The sequence below is a fragment of the Bombyx mandarina genome, chromosome 18 (assembly GCF_030267445.1).
Source record: "Bombyx mandarina strain Sakado chromosome 18, ASM3026744v2".
In the NCBI taxonomy this organism is placed as follows: Eukaryota; Metazoa; Arthropoda; class Insecta; order Lepidoptera; family Bombycidae; genus Bombyx; species Bombyx mandarina.
This window is the reverse complement of record NC_143224.1, coordinates 9,482,502-9,503,598: the sequence shown is the minus strand read 5'-3', so window position 1 is coordinate 9,503,598 and position 21,097 is coordinate 9,482,502. Positions and strand designations below refer to the sequence as shown.

The following is a 21,097-nucleotide window of genomic DNA, read 5'->3' as shown; positions in this document are numbered from 1 at the left end:
AACATAACGAATTTAAATGTATCATAAAAATGTAGCGTAAAACATGTTGAGAGATTAAACAAATAATAGCTTTGATAGCGTTGACCCATTGACCTTAAATAAATGCATCTAATTTTTAACTATCTTCAGATGAGGTAGAAGTCCTATCACATTTTTACTTCGACGAGTGAAATATGCAGGCTGAAAGTGACGTCACCGAATCGACAATAGATCCACTCATAGATTTGTATGTTATTTAAACGATACCCATTAAAATAATGTACAGAGTCGTAGACACAAGCTTTTTGTTTCTCTGGATGTGCCGATTAATTGATGAGCCCTAGTATAAGGCAACAGGACAACTGAGTGACAGAGCAAAAATCTCAATACGTAAATATAACGTAATAGTTTTTTTCCTTTATTGATGCACAAAACAAATTACAAGTATTGCTGTCTCACTCTTGAAACATGACCGCTTTGCGTAAGATTGTTTTCAAGATTGTGACACACCCAATTACGGGCTCACAGTATATCTTTCCACCAGTAAAACTGACTCCCAACAAATGTACATTTATACTTACGTGAGGCTCAGGTGGCTAAAACAAATTGGCTTCCAAATGAAAGTCATGCAACTCGACATTTGAATTATTAGGTGTGTTGATTTACAATGTCACTTGTTGCTCGCGCACTTTCGTAATTATTAAACACATATGGTAATGTACATTTTTATTGGCATTGGGCATATCATAAACAAAAATACTAAGACGACAAAACAAGTCCACAGCCCGTCTCATGTTGAGTGATTGTGTCGTTGAAAACCGCTGTCATTTTTTCGCCATTAATATTGTGACTAGCTGTACATGCCTTTAAGAATCATTTAAATATTTTATTATCATGCTTTTCGCTTCTTAGTAGCTCTTACTTCATTCAATATTTCATGTAATAAAGAAAGTGAAATTTTTGGGAGACAATCCGCTTTTGATTCTTCTCGAACTTGCAATAGTTTATGCTATTATGATTGTTTAATCAAGAAATCTAGTTCCCATTTAGTATAATCTTCGATAAGCATTCGACTAAAAGCCAACATATTAAAGATTCTCTATGCAGAGGAAGCTCGGTAAATTACTTTGAATGAGGTCTAAGTGCCTCAATACGTTGTGTGTTTGAAACCCATTAGATGTCCAATTGAAAGTAAACAAGGATTAGCAAAGGGTGTTTTTGTTAACTTAGGACAAACTTACGTCACTGTATTTGTATTATTCTTATAGTCTTGTTGGAATCGAAATTAATATTACGATCAAATCTTGAATTAATAATTGTTTTTTTAAACTTCCGGCTTTTCAAATCTTAATATTTAGTAGTTTTCAACGAAACTCTATAAAAAACTACGATATTATTCTTATTACTATCAATAGAAATCTAAATTTAACTTTTTTAACCTTATTATGAAAATTTACCTGCTCAATAGCTGATTCTTTCGTTTGTTTCAAATACTATGCCATTTACATTTTATCTTCATAACGATCTGCGACTGAAAACCATCGAAAAACGTCTTAAGTGAGCATTGGAACGCTACTTTGATAAGACAATGCGACACAATAACCTTCTTATAGTGACCACAGGAAATTACAGCCCCGATCTGGATCACGAAAGAGCCAGTCACCGTTGACGCCCTAGACACGGTCCTTACGGACCTATCCGACCGACTAAGTTTTTGTTAGACGCTTGTAGCTCTAAAAAAGCATAGGGACTCTGATAACTGTACTCATACTCTTCGAAGAGTTCAAAAGGCCGTTGAAGTTTCTCGCTGAATCTGCTCAATTCCGATCCGGTAGTAAATGCATATGCAAATCAGTTGTCCTTCGGCTGTGAGATCTCCTTCGAATATCGGCGCTTGGAGATAACAGTTAGCAAATCCCACTTCTCCTAACTGTGCTCTCCCACCTGTTCTACTGAAGCCTGAAAAGGCTCAGGAGTACTTACCATCTTAAAAAAAAACAACTTATGTTGCCTGCTTTAATTCACAATACTTATTTATTTTTAATCAAAGTTTATTTCATAAAACCTAGGAAATAAATTGGACCATATGTGTACATTACGCAAACACAATGAATACAGAATGATGCAAGTCACTGGTATAGTAATAAAATATCCCGGTTCGTTCCCGTAAATATTTGTACAAAATGCTCGTAAAATTAATGTCAAAACGTTTCCCTCCGAGAGTGCTTTAAATTTATGCCGAATAATTATTGCTGTTCTTTATTCGGTACTCCGAAAACCACAGCGGATATTGTCCTTACGACAGAGTCTTTTAAATTTAATGGAAGCTTTATTTTTTCATTTACTCCGTCATTCCATTTCTCATATGAAACTTTACAAATAGTTCATTGCTAGATTCAAAAAATAAGTTAAAATTACTAAGATTATTTTCACTTTCGTTTTATTAATATCAATTCAATGAAATTCACATTCCAAAATTCTATGGATACATACAATCAAGCGAAATTAATAAAAAATAGGTTAACTGACAAGTAAATAAGACAAAAGAATCACGAAGGACTCTCTAAATTAATGTGCCACGCCGGTAGATTTAAAAAAAAAAAATATTAATAATTTGGCGCAGTCCCTGTTTAACGCTAACGTAAAAAAATAAATTTAATTCTCAAAAAAAAAAAACATTACGTCGCTTTTGTTGCGTTTTTCATTTTAAAGTTGCCAAGTTCATAAGATTAATCACTTAATAATGACGCAAATTTAGCTCCTTTCGTGTTGGAGACGATTGAAACTTAAGCGAACGGAATTGTTGTGGCATGACCTATTTTCTAACGATTTCTAAGGATTTATTATAAGACATGTAAGAGGATGAAAATAGTAATGATGACTCTCAAATATGAGGATACGACTTGAGCTGAAATATCAATTTGGCACTTCGTCGGTCTCATGACCCTAATTACAATACCAATCTGTATTCAATTCGAAGTCGCACTATCGTTGCCTGTTTTAATAATGTAGGTTAGATTAATATCGAAGTAATTACAAAGTTTATGTAACTTTATCGTCGTATATTTTTTATGTAAGAAAAATTATTTCAAAAAGTCTTGTTTATCTTTAGGTATTGGTTTAGGTTGGCGCCCTGGATGGTTTAGATTCACTAATCAGCCCAGCAGATGGCGCAGTAGGCGGTATCTAGGCTATTTATCTATACCGCAACTAAACGGCTGGATCGACTTGAATAAATCTTTGTGTACGTATTCACAGAACAACATATGTCGGGTCCGCTAGTATACATATAATTTATAAGTTTTAAAACGACTACACTTTATCTCTGCGATTACACTCGCCTGTTAGCGTTTTTTTTACAATATTAACGTATTACAATATAATATAATTACGTAATATAAGTACGTCATTACGTATAACGTTTACAATATTTAAAATATTTAACGTCCGTCTGGTTTAGAGGTAAGTGACATGGTCACTACACTAGGGGGTCGCGGGTTCGAATCCCGCCAAGGGAAGATATTTGTATGATAAATATAAATGTATTTTCCAGGGATATGGATGTATATTAAATATATGTATGTGTATAATAAAAATCTTACATTTATTTCCGTTATCTGGTACCTGTAACACAAGTTCTTTACGAACTTATCACGGGACCAGTTAACATGGCGTGATTGTTTAAATAAAAAAAAAACAAAAAAATATATATATATATATTAATGACATACGCGACAGATGCTTATAAATCGCTTTGTCGTCTAGCAACGATATAGATTTACAACAATAAAAAACAAACGTGTGGCACTCGGGAACTGCCGCGGTAAAGCTATTGCATAGCATTTTTTATCAACTTATGCAATTATAATTAAACAATGATAATTTAATATTAGAACAATAATAAAACAAGACCACGCTATAGTAAACATTAATAAAAGCAAAACATTAACTGTCCCCTTCACACTCATAAGCTAGACCGCGCGAGAAAGAGATGGGCAGACTTTTCATGATGCGCATGCAGTGTGACGTCACGCCACGCGCTTATTCACAAACACTACACAAGTGCAACGTGTGAATGTGTTGAACGCGAGTTACATAGTAGGCGTAGTGGGGGTGTCAGGTTATTTTCGTTACGGAATTTCTTGATTCAGTCGCCGCGCTCAAAGCCCGCGATAAAATCTATGCAATAGCTTAAAACAGAATAAATACATACTTTTGATGCGTCACGTTATACTACCATTGTTATTACATAAGAACTACATACGTATACAAAGGTCGTTATTAGGATTCAAAAGCCTGTACAATCGCGTTATTGTTTTTAGAAATTTTCCTTGTACATCGAGTCGTCGAAAGAAGTAAATAATAATGTTGTGATTATTTAGCAGTTCACGAGGAATGATTGTAGTTACGTGAACATCGATCAAGTTGTCATCCACAGGACTCTTTTAGACGTACTTAGGATTACGTTATTAGAATTATATGGATCCGCGCACTCCCATTTCAATCATGGGGCCTTTTCGTAACTTATCCGATCTAAAATTAAAATGTATAGAAAAATATGTATTAGCTTCCAAATCTATTAAGTATTAGATACTTATCAAGCAATCAAAATGACCCTTTACGTAATAAGAATCTTGTTTCTCTGTAGCATCACTACAATAATAATTTTGTCAGTAGCAACTTGGTTCGCCAACAGCCATTGTACATTTTGCCTTCGATTTTTTTTTTTTTTTATTTTTTTTTTTATTACTTATATGTGTGGACGAGCTCACAGCCCACCTGATGTTAAGTGGTTACTGGAGCCCATGGACATCTATAACGTAAATGCGCCACCCACCTTGAGATATAAGTTCTAAGATCTCAGTATAGTTACAACGGCTGCCCCACCCTTCAAACCGAAACGCATTACTGCTTCACGGCAGAAATAGGCAGGGCGGTGGTACCTACCCGCGCGGACTCACAAGAGGTCCTACCACCACTAATTACGCAAATTATAATTTTGCGAGTGGGTCGCGTTTCCGATCCGGTGGTAGATTTTGCGAAACACGGCTCTTGCTAGGGTTCGTGTTAGCAACGTCGTCAGGTTTGAGCCCCGTGAGCTCACCTACTAGTTAAGGTTCCGCTGTAATAGCCTCTCAAGGCTATCAGCTTAGGTAAAGCTCTAAATATTGAATGCAGAATAAAGCGATTTTTGTATCTACCAGTGAATTTTGTTTTAGTAAATAAAATAAAAAGTGTTAATTAAATTAATTCATAAATTACATGTTATCATTGAACTGAGTTATTGCCTCGTGACGAATAGCTCTGCAGTCATCAACTTTTTTAAAACAACACTGCCTCCGGCTTCATTATACTTTTTTAATTAAAATAAACGGTGCCGACGAGTAGGCGAAAAATCTTGTCAGTCATAGTCATAGTTATCACAATATTTTCACTTCTGAAGGTATAACAAACAGTTCTTTTTACATTAGACATAATTTTAACACAGAAATAAACACAGAAACAAACAAAAGAAGCATAGGGCTCGAATTCAGATCCTTCGCTTCGAAGTCGCTAAAAACAACGAACAATAAAAACAAAACAATAAATTACTTAAATCTATTTATTTAAGAATAGTTCTTTTTTGCGTTGGTTTCCGTATTGTACTGTGCCTGTCGTCCATAAGATGTGCTAAATACATCCGAAAAGGTTGTACTTGCTGTGTTTGTTATATTAAACGTATTTGTACATAGAATGAAGAGCTAAGTACATTAATTTTAATAATAATTAGGTTAGGGATGATAGGTTGTAAGCGAGAATGGAATCGAACCGTTATCGGCTTTGAAAAATGAGGTTAAAGTCTCAACTTTTTTTATGGCAGCTGTAACTTTAAACCGAAAGGCAGAAATCGTATTACCTATTGTTGTTTACTTTTAAAAATTGTTACCAGCTCAACAGGCCCTTTTAACCACAAGAACCTTAAAGTTTGAACGTTAATGTGCGTAAAAGACTAACTATTAATTGTAAAATTCTATGTCTCAGTTCTATTGTATCTCTCAATTAAGCCCTATAATATGAAGGTGTTGTACTAAAACAGTTTTGAGTTCAGTTAAGTTTTTATAAGCTTTTCATCGCTTTTTTTGGAACGTAGGCCGAAACCCTTACGAGGTTCCCACGCCTGGGAGGCGCGCGAGGTATGTGGGACTGGACGGTGTACAGATGCTGTGAGCGGACCGCGAGCCCAAGGGATGGAGCGTGCCAGAACTCGTCGCTCCCGAGCATCGTAGCCACGACCGTCAGCAGCGACAGGTTAAGAAGTCCTATCTTCGTGACGAGAACATGGCACTGCTCTGCGAAAGCGGTGCAGTATAAGTGCGTGTGCTACTCCGTGTCCTCGTCACAACCACTGCATAGGTGGCACTTCTGCGTCAGCTCCCTCCGGGCGAAGAGGTGCAGGTAGCGGTCGAAACCTGCACATCTCCGCCCTGTGTGAGCACCTGCGTTGCCCGGAAGGTGACAAATTCTTGGTCGTAATTGAACCAGTCCCAGAGGACCGGGCGGATCGCCACGATGGTCCGTCACCCGCAGGCGGGGTCTGCGTCCACCAGGCGACGAGACCACACCTTGAGCACGGCCCGCCGAGATTGGAGCCCCCGCGCTCAAACTTTAGCCGTGACCGGAAGCAGCTCCCTCCTGAAGCGGAGATCGCATCATCACGCGTAATCCACTCAGATCTCAGGGAGGCGTCTCGACGAGCACACACGGAGCCTCGAACGAGACGGTGCGGTACCCGCGAACCGCCCTGACCGCAATCGCTTGCTGCGACGTCGCAACGCCAAGCATATCACTCCTACCGTCAATTAAATTTTAATCCCTTGATGTCCAGAGTCCACACGTATTGGAAATATATTTTAGTCTTACATTAGTCTTAGGAATGCAAACGAATAATTTTTAAACTTTTTCTAAAACTGAATATAAATGATTATCAAAGATAAAGAAACTTCAATATACCATGAGGCTTCTTCGTCTTGCCTCTGTGCTTAATTGGGGTCAGCGCAACATGTCCTCTTATCAAGCTGTATAGGGATTTGGCATGAGTTTTACGACCGGCGGCATACCTGACGTCAGCCACCCTTGAGTTATAGCAATGTACTTTAGGGACGAAATATTTCTGTTTCTAAATTTTTGGTGTCTCTTTTACATCATCCGGCTTTGGTTCTATGAGTTACATGGTAATATAAATAATATATAGTATGTATTCACACTGAATATTTGGTTTTTCAAATACCAAAACGACTAAATATAACATTTTATTTTATTTAGTTTTCTTTATTTTCATAATACTCTCAAAACTAACAAAACTAACAGGCCATTCCTGAAACCTCACCTTACCACGACTTTTTTTACCGTTGTTACTTTAATAACGACAGTACCACATATGTTTTCCTGAAGCAAAATACACATTCATAAGAAATCTTGAAAACAAATAAGATTATTTATGTATCCTTAACATAAATTTACTTTAAACATCTCTTGGCACTCACAGGCTATTATTTTGATAAACAGCCCGACCGTAAATATGTATATAAGTTATCGATTCTCCCGTTACACATTAGCTAGCTGGGTGAGTTTCGCTCGAGGCATTCACGGCCTACTCAACTTTACACGAACACACAAATATCCATCTAATATGAGAGAGAATATTCCCGTCATATTATAACATTGGCGTGAGACAGGTTTTTTTATTTATTGCTTATCTGGTTGGACGAGCTCACAGCCCACCTGGTGTTAAGTGGTTACTGGAGCCCACAGACATCTACTACGTAAATGCGCCACCCACCTTGAGATATAAGTTCTAAGGTCTCATCATAGTTACAACGACTGCCCCACCCTTCAAACCGAAACGCATTACTGCTTCACGGTAGAAATAGGTAGGGTGGTGGTACCTACCCGTGCGGACTCACAAGAGGTCCTACCACCAGTTCGAAATGTGTAAATGAACATTATCGACAAATAATTAAGGTTCATGCTGCAGCTATATCTCTTTTAATTCAAATTAAATGCTATTTATGTAATATTTTTAATGAATTACCATTTTAATTGCGTCAAAGCAGCGAAAAAAAAAACCTGTCGCTAATGCTAAATTTAGTTTAAAATTTTTAACGGTAATACATAAATACAAAGCTGACGTCAAAATCTAACACATTACGTAAACCATTAATGTCATACGTAATCTTAGTAGATGACGTCATCATTTCAAAAAACAACGTGATTTTTAGAAGATCTCGAATACAAGATTCAAGCTCATACAAAGATATTTTATCAAAGTACTTGTACAAGCAAATTTAATATAGTCGGATAGGCACTAAATTGAATTTTGTCTCGTTTATAATGGAATTCATTTGATGTTGGGATAATTGCCAACATGTCAACAAAGTCGTCTCAAAGTGTCACATAGTTGATCCCAGACGCTAATTAAATTAGGTGTCGTGAACTGTACCATCAGAATTAGAGAGAGAGAGAGAATACACTTTATTGCACACCAACACAATTTACATTCAAAAACAAAAACAGTCAAAAAGCACATATGTACAATAGGCAGTCTTATCGGTAAAAGCGATCTCTTCCAGACAACCGTTTAATTTACAGAAATTCTATAAAATATAAAAAATATAGCAGGTATGTTACGGTGTACCATATACAATACATTATTATAGAAAATATATACATATAATAAACAGAATTATCATGATTATTTAAAAATACTTGTTCACTGTTACAAGTAACTTCAAGATATTTTTTTCACTAAAATCTAGATAAATAAGTGTCTATATATAAGCATTTTAGATTGTATATATATAATCTTCTTTCAGACCTTCTCTGAGTGATTTTGGACCTGTCACACTGAGAATCGTCACCCATCTTCACTCGACTCCCACATAAAAAGCATAAAAAACAAGAATACATTAATCCAATAATATATGACAAAAACTTTGTTATTTACACGATACGTTATGCCTGGAAACTTTCTACATTATATTATTTTCCTTTGAATTTGTTTCGTCCAAAAAATGTCTCCGGATGACACATCGTTGTGTCAGCTTTTTTCTATATTCATGCCGAGGGCTTCACCTTCAAAACTTAACGCGACCTCGTTCCTAACAAGACGAAGTTCGGTTGAGAGCCGCTGGAATGTTGTGCGATAATTGTGCAAAGGTTCAAGTTTCTCTTGAGTGGAGCCCTAATTAGCATTGACGTGCTTAATTTAACGAGTTTTATTTGCGTAAATTAAGCTTGATGCGTTACTTTTTTATCAGCAAATTTTAGGTTTTGCGTTGTTAAAAAGTCTTGTTATATATACATTGCTGACATGAACAATTTCTATATTATTTTTTTATTGCTTTGATGTGTGGGCGAGCTCACAGCCCACCTGGCGTTAAGTGGTTACTGGAGCCCTTAGACATTTACAACGTAAATGCGCCACCCACCTTGAGATATAAGTTCTAAGGTCTCAGTATAGTTACAACAGCTGCCCCACCCTTCAAGCCGAAACGCATTACTGCTTCACGGCAGAAATAGGCGGGGTGGTGGTACCTATCCGTGCGGACTCATAAGAGGTCCTACCACCAATGAGTTTTTATTATAATAAAAGTCGGTAGTGTATTGTGAGCCCGCACGGGTACTGCTACCTATTACTGATGAAAGTAGTCATATGTTTGAGTTTGAAGGGTAAGACTAATACAATCAAACTAAGAGCGATTTGATCCATAGGCGGGTGTCTATATACATATTGTACTTAAGGTAAACTGTTAGATCATCTGCCCACCTCAAATATTCATTCACCTCTTCCCCGATTCCAAATTTAACTACGATTTCTTAAAACTTACTTATATAAGTGGCTAATCTAATACAAGGAAAGTGCTAGTAACGATAGGTACTTTAAAGTTAGCATAGAAACGGACAGAAAAAAAAAACATTAGAAACCTTTTAACCGCAATAAAAGACATTTCGTGTTTCAATTTGTATAACAATCACCGGCTTGTACCCTTTAAAAGGATTCAATTAGTACAATCAGTAAAATACGATTCTATTAAAAAGAAACTTGAATAATATGAATGCTCACTTAAATGAAAGTCGTAATTTATGAGTGCCTCGAAAGGTTTGTATAAAACAAAATTGAAAATTGTCCTACAAAAATGCCATTTAATTAGTTTTACTAAAATATAAATGTCTTATAATGTCGTATCAAAACAAAAATAACTTGAAATATGGGAATATAATATGGAGCTTTGTGATTTATGATTTTAAAATAATTGATATTAACTAGGCTTAAGATATTACACATTGAAATTTTTGTTTTAGTTTATTATTTAAGAACATTCAGACTTTTGAGGAGATTAAAGCTTTTGAGACTATTAAATTGTTTTATAGTTTTTGATGAGATACAAATGAGATTTCATAATAAATGTTTTTAATATTCAAATTCAAAATTGAACATAAAGTTGGTTTTATAACATAACTTAATGTAGTTTAAAAACAGCCTGGAGTCATGGTCCAGACAGCTGGCTGATCCTTCGGCTGGTCGTAGGACCGTCGAGGCGATTCGCCCGGTCCTTGTGGATTGGGTGAATCGTGACAGAGGACGCCTCACTTTCCGGCTCACGCAGGTGCTCACTGGGCATGGTTGTTTCGGTGAGTTCCTGCACCGGATCACAGCCGAGCCGATGGCAGAGTGCCACCAACTTGCAGAAGGAGACGGCGGGGCGCGTGAGAGACGCACAATCCCGTCGTCGTCGAGCGGGGGCCAGGGAGGTGGATGTCGCCCAAGCCCTGGCGTTAGTCTAAGCGTTTTGGGTCCCCCTCACATGTCGGTTTGGGGACCGGCGAGGGGGGCCTAAAAAGACGACGTGCAAGCTGCTCTGCACGCGTTTTACGCAAGAGCATCCCGGTGATGAAAGGCCGGCTATCCTCTACCCACGCTGGTTCTGGTCCAGCGGGATTTTCCATAGGATAGCTCACTCTAACTGGCGCCATCTAGGCGAGCTTCGGATAGCCTGCCGACCGAGAGGGCTGGTGGTCGTGGCGCCGACGACCGCCGGTCCGGTGTCCCGAGGGGGAGGGTGATGGGAGAGATGTGCTCCGCACTAAACGCTTCACTTTCCCCCCTTTGCCTTTTCATGAGTTCTGTCTCATGCGAGGTTTGGTTGTTGGTTGTTGAGCGACAGGAGGTTTTAGTCAGTTCGACTCTGGCATGCCCCGCTCTCCATCTCCAGTGGGGGGCGGAAGTCCGGCGATTTCCTCCTGACCAAAAAAAAAAACAGTTTAAAAGCAGAAACACAGTAAATGTATTTATTAATTCTTCAGCTTTTTCCTTTTCAAGGAAAGCTGGATGACTGTTTAAAACGACATCATTTTAAAATGATAATGCTTACACAACGTTACTGCGTAAAAAAACAAACAAAGCCTCAATTTTTTAACGTAGACTTTCTAATAGTAAGATAAAATAAAGTAAAGCATAAATTTATATATAATTTTTCTCTTAACTGGAACATCGTCACCTTGACACCGTTTCTTAGTTGTAGTAATTATAAGTAGACCAGAGCTTTTCAAGCTATAAGCGGCATTGTATATATATTTTTTTCTATTGAATAATCCACCAGTATTCATTTTTGAATTCATAAACTATGCGGATAAAACATAATCTAAATTGAAAAACTATAAAAAATCTATATTGATATTGAAATATACGATATTTTCATGAATTGAATTTTATACATTACTAGCTGACTTCGTAGTGCCTCAATCAATAAATAAAAGACCTAAACTTTTGCATAAAATAAACTTAAAACAAACAAAAGGAAGCCGTCCAACGGGGGATACATCAAAGGAAAAACAAAATTAATATTTTTATTTAATTCCGAGCATTTTCATATTTAATCTACCTTTTAAACCTTCTCAGGACTTCCACAAATAATTCAATACCAAAATTAGCCAAATCGGTCCAGCCGTTCTCAAGTTTTAGCGAGATTAACGAACAGCAATTCATTTTTATATATATAGAAGATAGAAGATAGGTTATTTCACTATAACAGACCCTATTAGAAAATTTTAAAATTTATAGTACAGTTTGGATGATAGGTATGTAATTTTATCGTCAGACATTAATTTCGAAACCAATTAATTATACGAAAAAATTCACAAATCTTCGGACCACTTGAGCGTTCGAACCCGATTAAAATTCAAATAATTAAGGTCAAGCTCATGAGTTATCGAGACGTACACGGTGCGGGAGCTCTAAAAATAAATGTTAAAAGCTTTTATTTCCGGCGACTGAATTTGCAGGAAATTGGAAAGCCTATTTCAATTGTTCAGACGACGAAGCGAGGTGTCACAGAACGCCGGATGAGACTTACTCCACCACACTGTTCTAATTTTGTTACAGAATGAATCGTGGCACTATTTGACCAGCTCTCTGCACACACGATTACATTTCTGCGAAATTTAAAAACTCCATTAGACAAAATAAAGTGATTTTGTATTCTTTTTTTTTTATTGCTTAGATGGGTGGTGTGAAGTGGTTACTGGAGCCCATTGACAACTAAGATGTAAATGCGCCACCCACCTTGAGATACAAGTTCTAAGGTCTCAAGTATAGTTACAACGGCTGCCCCACCCTTGACACGTTGACACGGCCTTACGGATCCAACCGATCCACTGAAACTTTTTTAATTTTTTTTATTGCATAGATAGGTAGACGATCTCACAGCCCACCTGGTGTTCAGTGGTTACCGGAGCCCATAGACATCTACAACGTAAATGCCACCACCTACCTTGAGATATGAGTTCTAAGGTCTCAGTAAAGTTACAAGGGCTGCCCCACCCTTCAAACCGAAACGCATTACTGCTTCACGGCAGAAATAGGCAGGGTGGTGGTACCTACCTGCGCGGACTCACAAGAGGTCCTACCACCAGTAATTACGCAAATTATAATTTTGCGGGTTTGATTTTTATTACACGGTATTATTCTTATCCTTTAAGCCACGACGACTTCATTGGATTTATTATAGGAATAAATCTCGTGTCATAAATCTAGCTGGTTTGTTTATGTATAAATAAAAAGAGCACACAGTTTTCATTGATTTTGGATTCCTAAATACATTAGAATCGTACATACATTAACAACACTTTACATTACATACATTATCTAAATACATTACAAATCTATTCGATACGCCCTACAACTAGTCATAAATAACAATTTATCAGCTCACAAATAAATACCTAATATAATTTCTAAGTAACAAAATAGGTACATTGAAACACCGACATTAACATCTCGTTACTTCTGTCAACTGTACCGTGATAATAGATCGTTATTCGGTGAATAAAGTATGTTTTATATGTAGCTAATAACAATTTAGAATATCTTTATAATCTTTTGTCTTGTTTCTTCTGAAGAAAATTGTTGATCACCGATAGAATCATCCGTAGTTTTAAGGAGACTCAAGTATCGCTCGTATGGAGAATAGAACTGGGCCAGTTTGGCTCTGTCTCTGGCATTGCTGAAGTTCATTTGCGACGGTAACCACTCACCATCAGGTGGGCTTCGTCCTGGTATTCTCGTCTGCCTACAACGGCAATAAAAAATAAATAAATAAAATAGTATAATGAAAATAAAAAATCTTTTAAATTTTCATAAGCACTATTAATTGGTATGGCAAACGATAAAGTCGCCAGTATAGATATCACTGCTCCGCGTATTTTTTGCGACTAAGCAGTAATTCGTTCGGGTTTGAACGGTGGGTCAACCGTTACTGAGACTTCAACCTCATATCCATGCATTCCGGTAACGTGTCAGCTCAAATAGCCATCAATTCGATTATAAATTAAACAAAAAATAAACACAGAGACCGAATTCGACCAGGTTTTAATAAAGCTTCAGAACCAGAACGATCCTTGAAATTGAAATGAAAACAATATTGAATTATGTTAACTGACTTGACCGATCTCATTTTCATTCGTTCTCGAAACGGTAAAGTGGAAACGAAACAAGGTCGACACTTAACTCAACTGACTTTAATAAATTTCACAATTCGTAATCACGATCGAATATATATATTTTTTTATTGGTTAGATAGGTGGACGAGATCACAGCCCACCTGGTGTTAAGTGGTTACATCCACAACGTAAATGCGCCACCCACTTTGAGATATAAGTTCTAAGGTCTCAATTATACGGCCGTCTGGTGTAGTGGTAAGTGACATGGTCACTGCATAAGGGGGTCGCGGGTTCAAATCCCGCCAAGGGAAGATATTTGTATGATAAATATAAATGTCTTTTCCAGGGTTATGGATGTATATTAAATATATGTATGTGTATAATAAAAATCTTACATTTATTTCCGTTATTTGGTACCTGTAACACAAGTTCTTTACGAACTTATCACGGGACCAGTTAACGTGGCGTGATCGTTAATATTTATTTATTTATTTATTTAATTATAGTTACAACGGCTGCCCCAACCTTCAAACAAGAAGCGGCTCCGTGAAACCAGACATGTGAAACAAAGCAGAAATCATCTGGCGCGAAAAATCTTACGGAGTCGAGGGGGGGGGAGGGGTACAAATAAATCTTTGCGTTTCAATTAGATTTCACTTCAACTCTTACTAAAAGACTTACTCTTAGCTGGAACACTGAATTTCTTTTCCGTTATATTATTACATGTGTACCTACAATATGAAAACATTTACATAACAGAGATATGAATAATTAAGCCAAGACGAGCTGGTATTACCTTTCTGCCTGTTGAAGGGGTTTGGAAAATCGGGTGCCCTTTATAAAATACCATTCAGACTTCGAATTTCTGTCTCAAAACTCATTCATTATCTATACATAGTTATGTATATATTTAAACGTATATAATGTCGGTAGTACCCATAACACAGTGAATGCTAATATGGTTCGAATGATCGTGCATGATTTGTTCCCAGGTATTGTTGTTATTAGTTATTATTTACAATCTGATGTCTTTAGACTCCTACCCGCGCAGGCTAACACGACGCCCTACCAGGAGGTAGGTACCACGTTTGCTCATTTGCAGTGGCAGCTTGCGATAGAAAACTTGCTGGCATTATGCCCAATCATCAGTAAAATTTTTGGTATGGTCTCAATCACCTTTTAGTATTTTTCTATGGTCAATTCCAAGATGAATTGTCATTCTTTCCGAAATACACTCCAGAACGAACAAGCCATACTGTGAAAATGGCTTCTTATTTAAATATACATCGCAACGTACATTTTTAAAACCAGACAAACGAAATTTAACGATCTTCTAGTAAAATGGATTTTCGTAACGTTATCATGACCTCAATCTTCATTACAATTTCTTCATAGAAAAGTTTCATCTTCTAAATCCTTGTTGTTGTTGTTGTTGTTCATTTGTCGTGTCTTCCATTTAACGCTTGCTTGATTGCTTTCTTAGAAAAGAAACTCATGAAATTTAATTATTATTTTTTCCTGAAAGAAGTGAGAATAACTTGAAAAACTTTATTTGAATTTGGCCCTCGCTTATGAACTCGCCGAGAATTTCTGACAAACCAATTAAAACGAAAATTGACTTTCCGTCATATAGATTTTTTGAAATATTTCCGAAAGAACGAACGACAAAGGACGAACGTGTAATCTTGAAGAGGTCTTATAATTTCGCCTTCGGGCGGCTACAATTAGCACAGGGCTACCAGTCTACTTTGTTAGTCAACACCGTCTTGAGCAGCGCCGGGACAATTCCCTTGAACAAGGCAACCCGAGCACCTGACCGAGTCTCGCAACTCCAAATCAGTTTTCAAAGCAAACTTGTGTTTTCTTTGAAAAAGTAATTACGCTCCTGAGGTATTTGTGCGTACTCTCGAAATGAACTTTGCCGGGAAATTATGAAGACGAACGTTGTATCTGCGATGTTTGCATCGAAGGTCTCCGCGCTAAATTCGAGATCTTTCGATTTCTATCACGTGATCTCATGGAGCGCGAAATTTCATTTTCAAATCGTAGTAGGATTTGAATTTCGATATCGATTTGGCGCTAAGCTGACCTGTAAATATATGCGAGGTGACATAGTTAGAGCAAGCATCAATTTTATTTAAAGTGGTCTGCTATTATTGGAGGCTGCCGTTACATGGTATTGATTGTGGGTCGGCCACTGTGGCCTATTTCGCGTAGGTCAAGCAATTGAACATTGTGTGTACAAGTAAGAAAGAATTACTAAACTGCGCTCTGAGTACCATGACTAATATTTTATTAATATTTGAACGACGTTCGATTACTTTTTTCGTCAAATTAAAATCAATCGATATCGCTCACTTATCCATTCTAGTAAAATTTTAGAGTTTAGTGATTAGTTCTTTATATAGGCTAACGAGGCTAAATCCTATTGATATTAAGTGGTTTCATAGACATCACAATGTGATTTTTTTTTATTGCTTAGATAGGTGGGCGAGCTTACAACACACCTAGTTTTAAATGGTTACTGAAGCCCATAGACATCTACAACGTAAATGCGCCAGCCACTTTGAGATATAAGTTCTAAGGTCTCAATATAGTTAGAAGTTAGAATGATGCTAATTATTTTAGTAGACAAGTTAAATTCTCAATCTCTATTGATAGCAAACGTTGAAGTGAAAGGTGTTAAAGGGTGAACTTACTTATGGTATTGGAGTTTTATTGCTACCCCCAAAAGTTTTATGGATCACCAACGAAAGGTGGTGGTTTTCGCCTTTCGGTCTCCTGAGAAGTAAACCCATAAGTCGTCGATTCTCATTTTGATTTCTCATCCCGGTGATCTGTACACATTATAAAGTATATCTGACATGGATTCAGATGAGAAAGATGATACTATTGAAACCGGAAAAATGAAGCGTTCCAATTTCAAGTAATAGGGTTAGCTTAATATTCCTAATTCTAAATACTGGTGGTAGGACCTCTTGTGAGTCCGCGCAGGTAGGTACCACCACCCTGCCTATTTCTGCCGTTAAGCAGTAATGCGTTTTGGTTCGAAGGGTGGGGCAGTTTTGTACAGTAGTAAAAGTAATTACTCAAGGTGGGTAGCGGCATTCACGTTGTAGATCTCTATGGGTGCCGGTAACCACTTAACACCATGGGGGCCGTTAGCTAGTTCACCCATTTAAACAAATAAAAAAAATGCACAATTCTAAATTCGACCATAATGACTGACACCTCAAGATTTAGATTACAATTATCAAACAGAGGCGAAAATTGTCTACAAAGAAATAGATACTATATTTCTTGGTATTTTCAAAAATTTTATTGTCATATAGTTGAAGTTATAAATCGCATTCCTACTACTTTTCAACCTACTTCAAAAAAAGAGGAAGCTCTCAATTCAACTGGGTTTTTTTTATGTATAAGAAATAAGGTTTTTCTAGGTGAATTGATGACGATGATAGTTCTTGATATAATTCTTCCTTATTTGAAAGCTGGTGCTTTGGTATCATTTAAATTTTATCAAATTCAAACCACTAATTTTTATCATAAGCTTAATAATTCAAATTCAATTCACCTCGGCTAGTTTGATGATATTTTTATTTTATTTTGTTGAAATCTCTTTTGTGTGTTAAAATTTTGTATTGTGTACTTGTACGTCATTGAACCATATTATGTTTTAATCAATCTAAACGTTAATGAGCGTAATATTACACTGGAACATCGACTCTAACTTTTCAACTTAAGAAAATTAACTTAAGTTTCCTGAAGAATTCGTTGTTGAATTTCTGAAAATAGAAGCTCGGAAGAAATTGTTTCTAGAATTTTTAACCCGTCGCCTTTCCTTTGAGTTGCGTAAATAAATACTTTGTTTCTTTGTTACAGATACCGCTGTAGACAATACGCTTATAAAGAAATACGGTGATATTTTTTGAACAAAATGTAAGTATACATTTCCATTATATTTTTATTTTTCATATTTAAACTTATTTTTTTGAAAAACTTTTTTTTTCCAATTTTAACTAACGATACATACGATAACTATAGTAGCTTGAATTTCCAACGCCTTTGTTTCCACATTATATTTAAACATAGTAAACTGATGATACTTAATATTTCAAATTAGCTTTTAAAACACATCTTCGCTAAAATGATGTTTTGTTGTCTAAATAGTAATCTGCCTGAAGAATAGGCCAAAAACAGGCCAAGAATAGGCCTAATTTCGACAATTACGTAAATTGAGTTCATGCTTGGTACATTATTGGGTTTTTCAAGTACATATGTATATATTATAAATACATATTATATTGATTAACATAAAATTAATTCATACGGAACCATGAATATGATGTAAAAAATGGGTATGCGTATATTAGTAGAGCAATACGATTTTTACAAATATAACAAAAATAAAAAAACAGATTACAAAACTAGTTCATATAAAATTCAGAATATATACAGATATACATATATACTGGTACAATAATATGTACATATTTATTGGTATATTAACTCACTTCTTAATGCAATACACGTACAAGCTCGAAAACACCAAATAAGAGTACACTTTCACTTCACAAACAAAGGATATTCATAATTAATTACTTGTATACAATTTCACTAGTTGATCAACTTCAATATTACGGTGTTTAGTGCAAAACCGTTGTAAAAGCCATACTTGATGAGATTTGAACCAAACAATAACTACAGCACAACTATTAAGGTTATTTGATCGTGCAATTAAATGGTCTAACTAAGGGCTCGAGTACAAGATAATTTTGCAGAAATTGTTTCGAAACACTCCAGCTAAATATAATATTGTTGCTATGGATGGTCTGTTTAGTTGGACACTTAAGCAATACGAGACGATAAATGTATTGACGACAAACATAAACAAATTAATTCGATAGATTTACATAGATAAATGTTTCGCACCATCGCCTTCTCCTTCCTTGTTAAGACGGAACGAATTTTTCACTGCTACACATGAGCTGACAAGCATGTGGGATTAAGTGACTGCTCATAAAAAATACGAATGCAAAGAAACTAGGTCTCATCACTATTCTGTATGTAAGTACTGCGAGAAAGAAAAACTTTTCTTCTACAGATGTAACTTAAGATACGATTTATGTAGGAAAAATAGGGACTAATCCGCGAATACATTCACTACACCAAGAAGGTAGAGAGTATATTATCAATATGTTGAAAGAAAGTAATACAGTTCATGGTTGATTTGTAAAGATAATTTACAAAGATATTGAGCACCTTAAGATCACCCCTATTGGTCGAATCGGCTAATATAGTCCCATGCTCCCCGAATTCAATAATACTAATTACTCATAGAGCCTCTGGAATAAAAAGAAATGTAATAAACTTCAACAGCGGTGATACAGTATACCATATAACATATCTGACGTCACATGAAGAATAAAAAAAAATGGTTACCTCGTCAGATTTTTGCGAACAGTAATAACACGTTCCACATCAAAGTACTTTGGAAGAACTAAAATTAATGACAGTACTACTCTTGTGTGTACTAAAAATAAGACGTGTCTCAAAGCATTATTGTGTTTTCTCGGACTCTCCTCTTACAAATTTCCAAGGAGACAAAGTGAGAACGGCTACTTCGTTTGATAGAATTTATCGGTTCGAGAGGCCGCTTTGTTTTTAAAAGACTAATTGTATAGGGAATTCTAATTTGGGGCCAAATGATCATAATTATGTAACATGTTCCCGATGATTATTTTAATGTCTGCAACACCTCAGGAATTTAAATTCTTTTTATTCAAGTTTTGTAGGTATATGCTTTTATTTGCATTAACCAAGTTTTGTAACCGTGACAATCTATTATTATTTAAATGTAAATAAACTGTATTGGGCTGTGCATGACACACATATTATGCAGGAGGTTGCATATTACGTGCCCGACCATCAGTGACCGGAGCCCCTAACGTTTTTCAAATTACTTTGTCCGTTTAATTAGTTTGTTACACGCCTTTTTTATTTTCATTCAGATTAGATAATTATGTTAATCCGAGTCTTTGGTTCTACCCTTCGTTAGAACAAAAGGCTATTAAAAGTCTCGTTTAAAAGTCTTTTTTTTTCTTTAACGACGGTAGATTACGTGATACGTTTTTTTTTATTCCTGAAAATTTTATAAATTAAATACCATGAGTAATTGCATAAACAGCCTCATTACCTATAGAATGCAGTTTAATTTATAATGTGATAATACACGAAATGTAATTTAAGTATATTTCCTTGTGTGTTTGAAAAGTTCTTTAAAAGGGTATTTCCACACTTTCCGAGAGGTGCTACTAAGCTACACTTGTCATATGAGCTCACAGCTTTATGTGATATTTAGTAATGTTACTGCTGATGGAGGCGTCTTGTCAGCCTCCACTTGAACCATTCAACTCTTTCATTCCTCTATCCTTAAATACATCATGAATAAAACACTTACACCATAGGTACTTTATAAAATAACTAGCGACCCGCCCTCGCTTCGCTTCGGAAACGTTAAAACACACATGAAACAAAAAAAAAAAAAAAAAATTAAAAAAAAGTAGCCTATGTTCATCAGGGACAATGTCGGCTTCTAATGGAAAAAGAATTTTTCAAATCGGTCCAGTAGTTTCGGAGCCTATTCGAAACAAACAAACAAACAAATCTTTCCTCTTTATAATATTAGTATAGATTATTTATTATAGTAATGTTTATTAATGTATAAATAAGTAACCATTCTCAAAGCGAGGGCAGTCGCCGTGCTCATCACTTGACAATTCTTTGCGACGGGGGTGATTACGAACCACAACGCAGCAGGCGATTATGTAGCCTGCTTTTAGACATGCGATACAACTTATTTGCGGATAAATTTCATATTTATGCAATAATTAATTCGGTTACACTTTTTTAAATTCTTGATCTTTTGGCGGTGCTTTTAATAATGTCACAGATTAAATACATTCTCTAACGCATCGGTCTCAAATAAGGATTTATAGGTTGGTAACCTTCTTCAATATCGAAACAAAATGGCGTTACCAGTAATGTTATTTGGAAAAACTTTTGTGCAATAATCTTTTTAATTATAACATAAACTTTATTTCATAAAATCTAGTAGGTACCACGTAATAAATTTCCTAAA

The 21,097-nt window shown here is 36.0% G+C and overlaps 1 protein-coding gene across 4 annotated transcripts in view; it reads left to right on the top strand.

Moving 5' to 3' along the window:
• The window catches only part of rsh (Rap GTPase activating protein radish), a 319,148-nt gene that overhangs the window by 152,147 nt on the left and 145,904 nt on the right, over window positions 1–21,097 (top strand). For all 4 annotated transcript variants that reach the window (XM_089734679.1, XM_089734678.1, XM_089734681.1 and 1 more), the window contains one exon: window positions 17,839–17,895. Coding sequence is in view for 2 of the 4 variants with exons in the window: in XM_089734681.1 (XP_089590807.1) it covers window positions 17,894–17,895 (2 nt within the window). In the remaining 2 variants the exon portion in view is untranslated. The remainder of the gene's footprint in view (window positions 1–17,838; window positions 17,896–21,097) is intronic.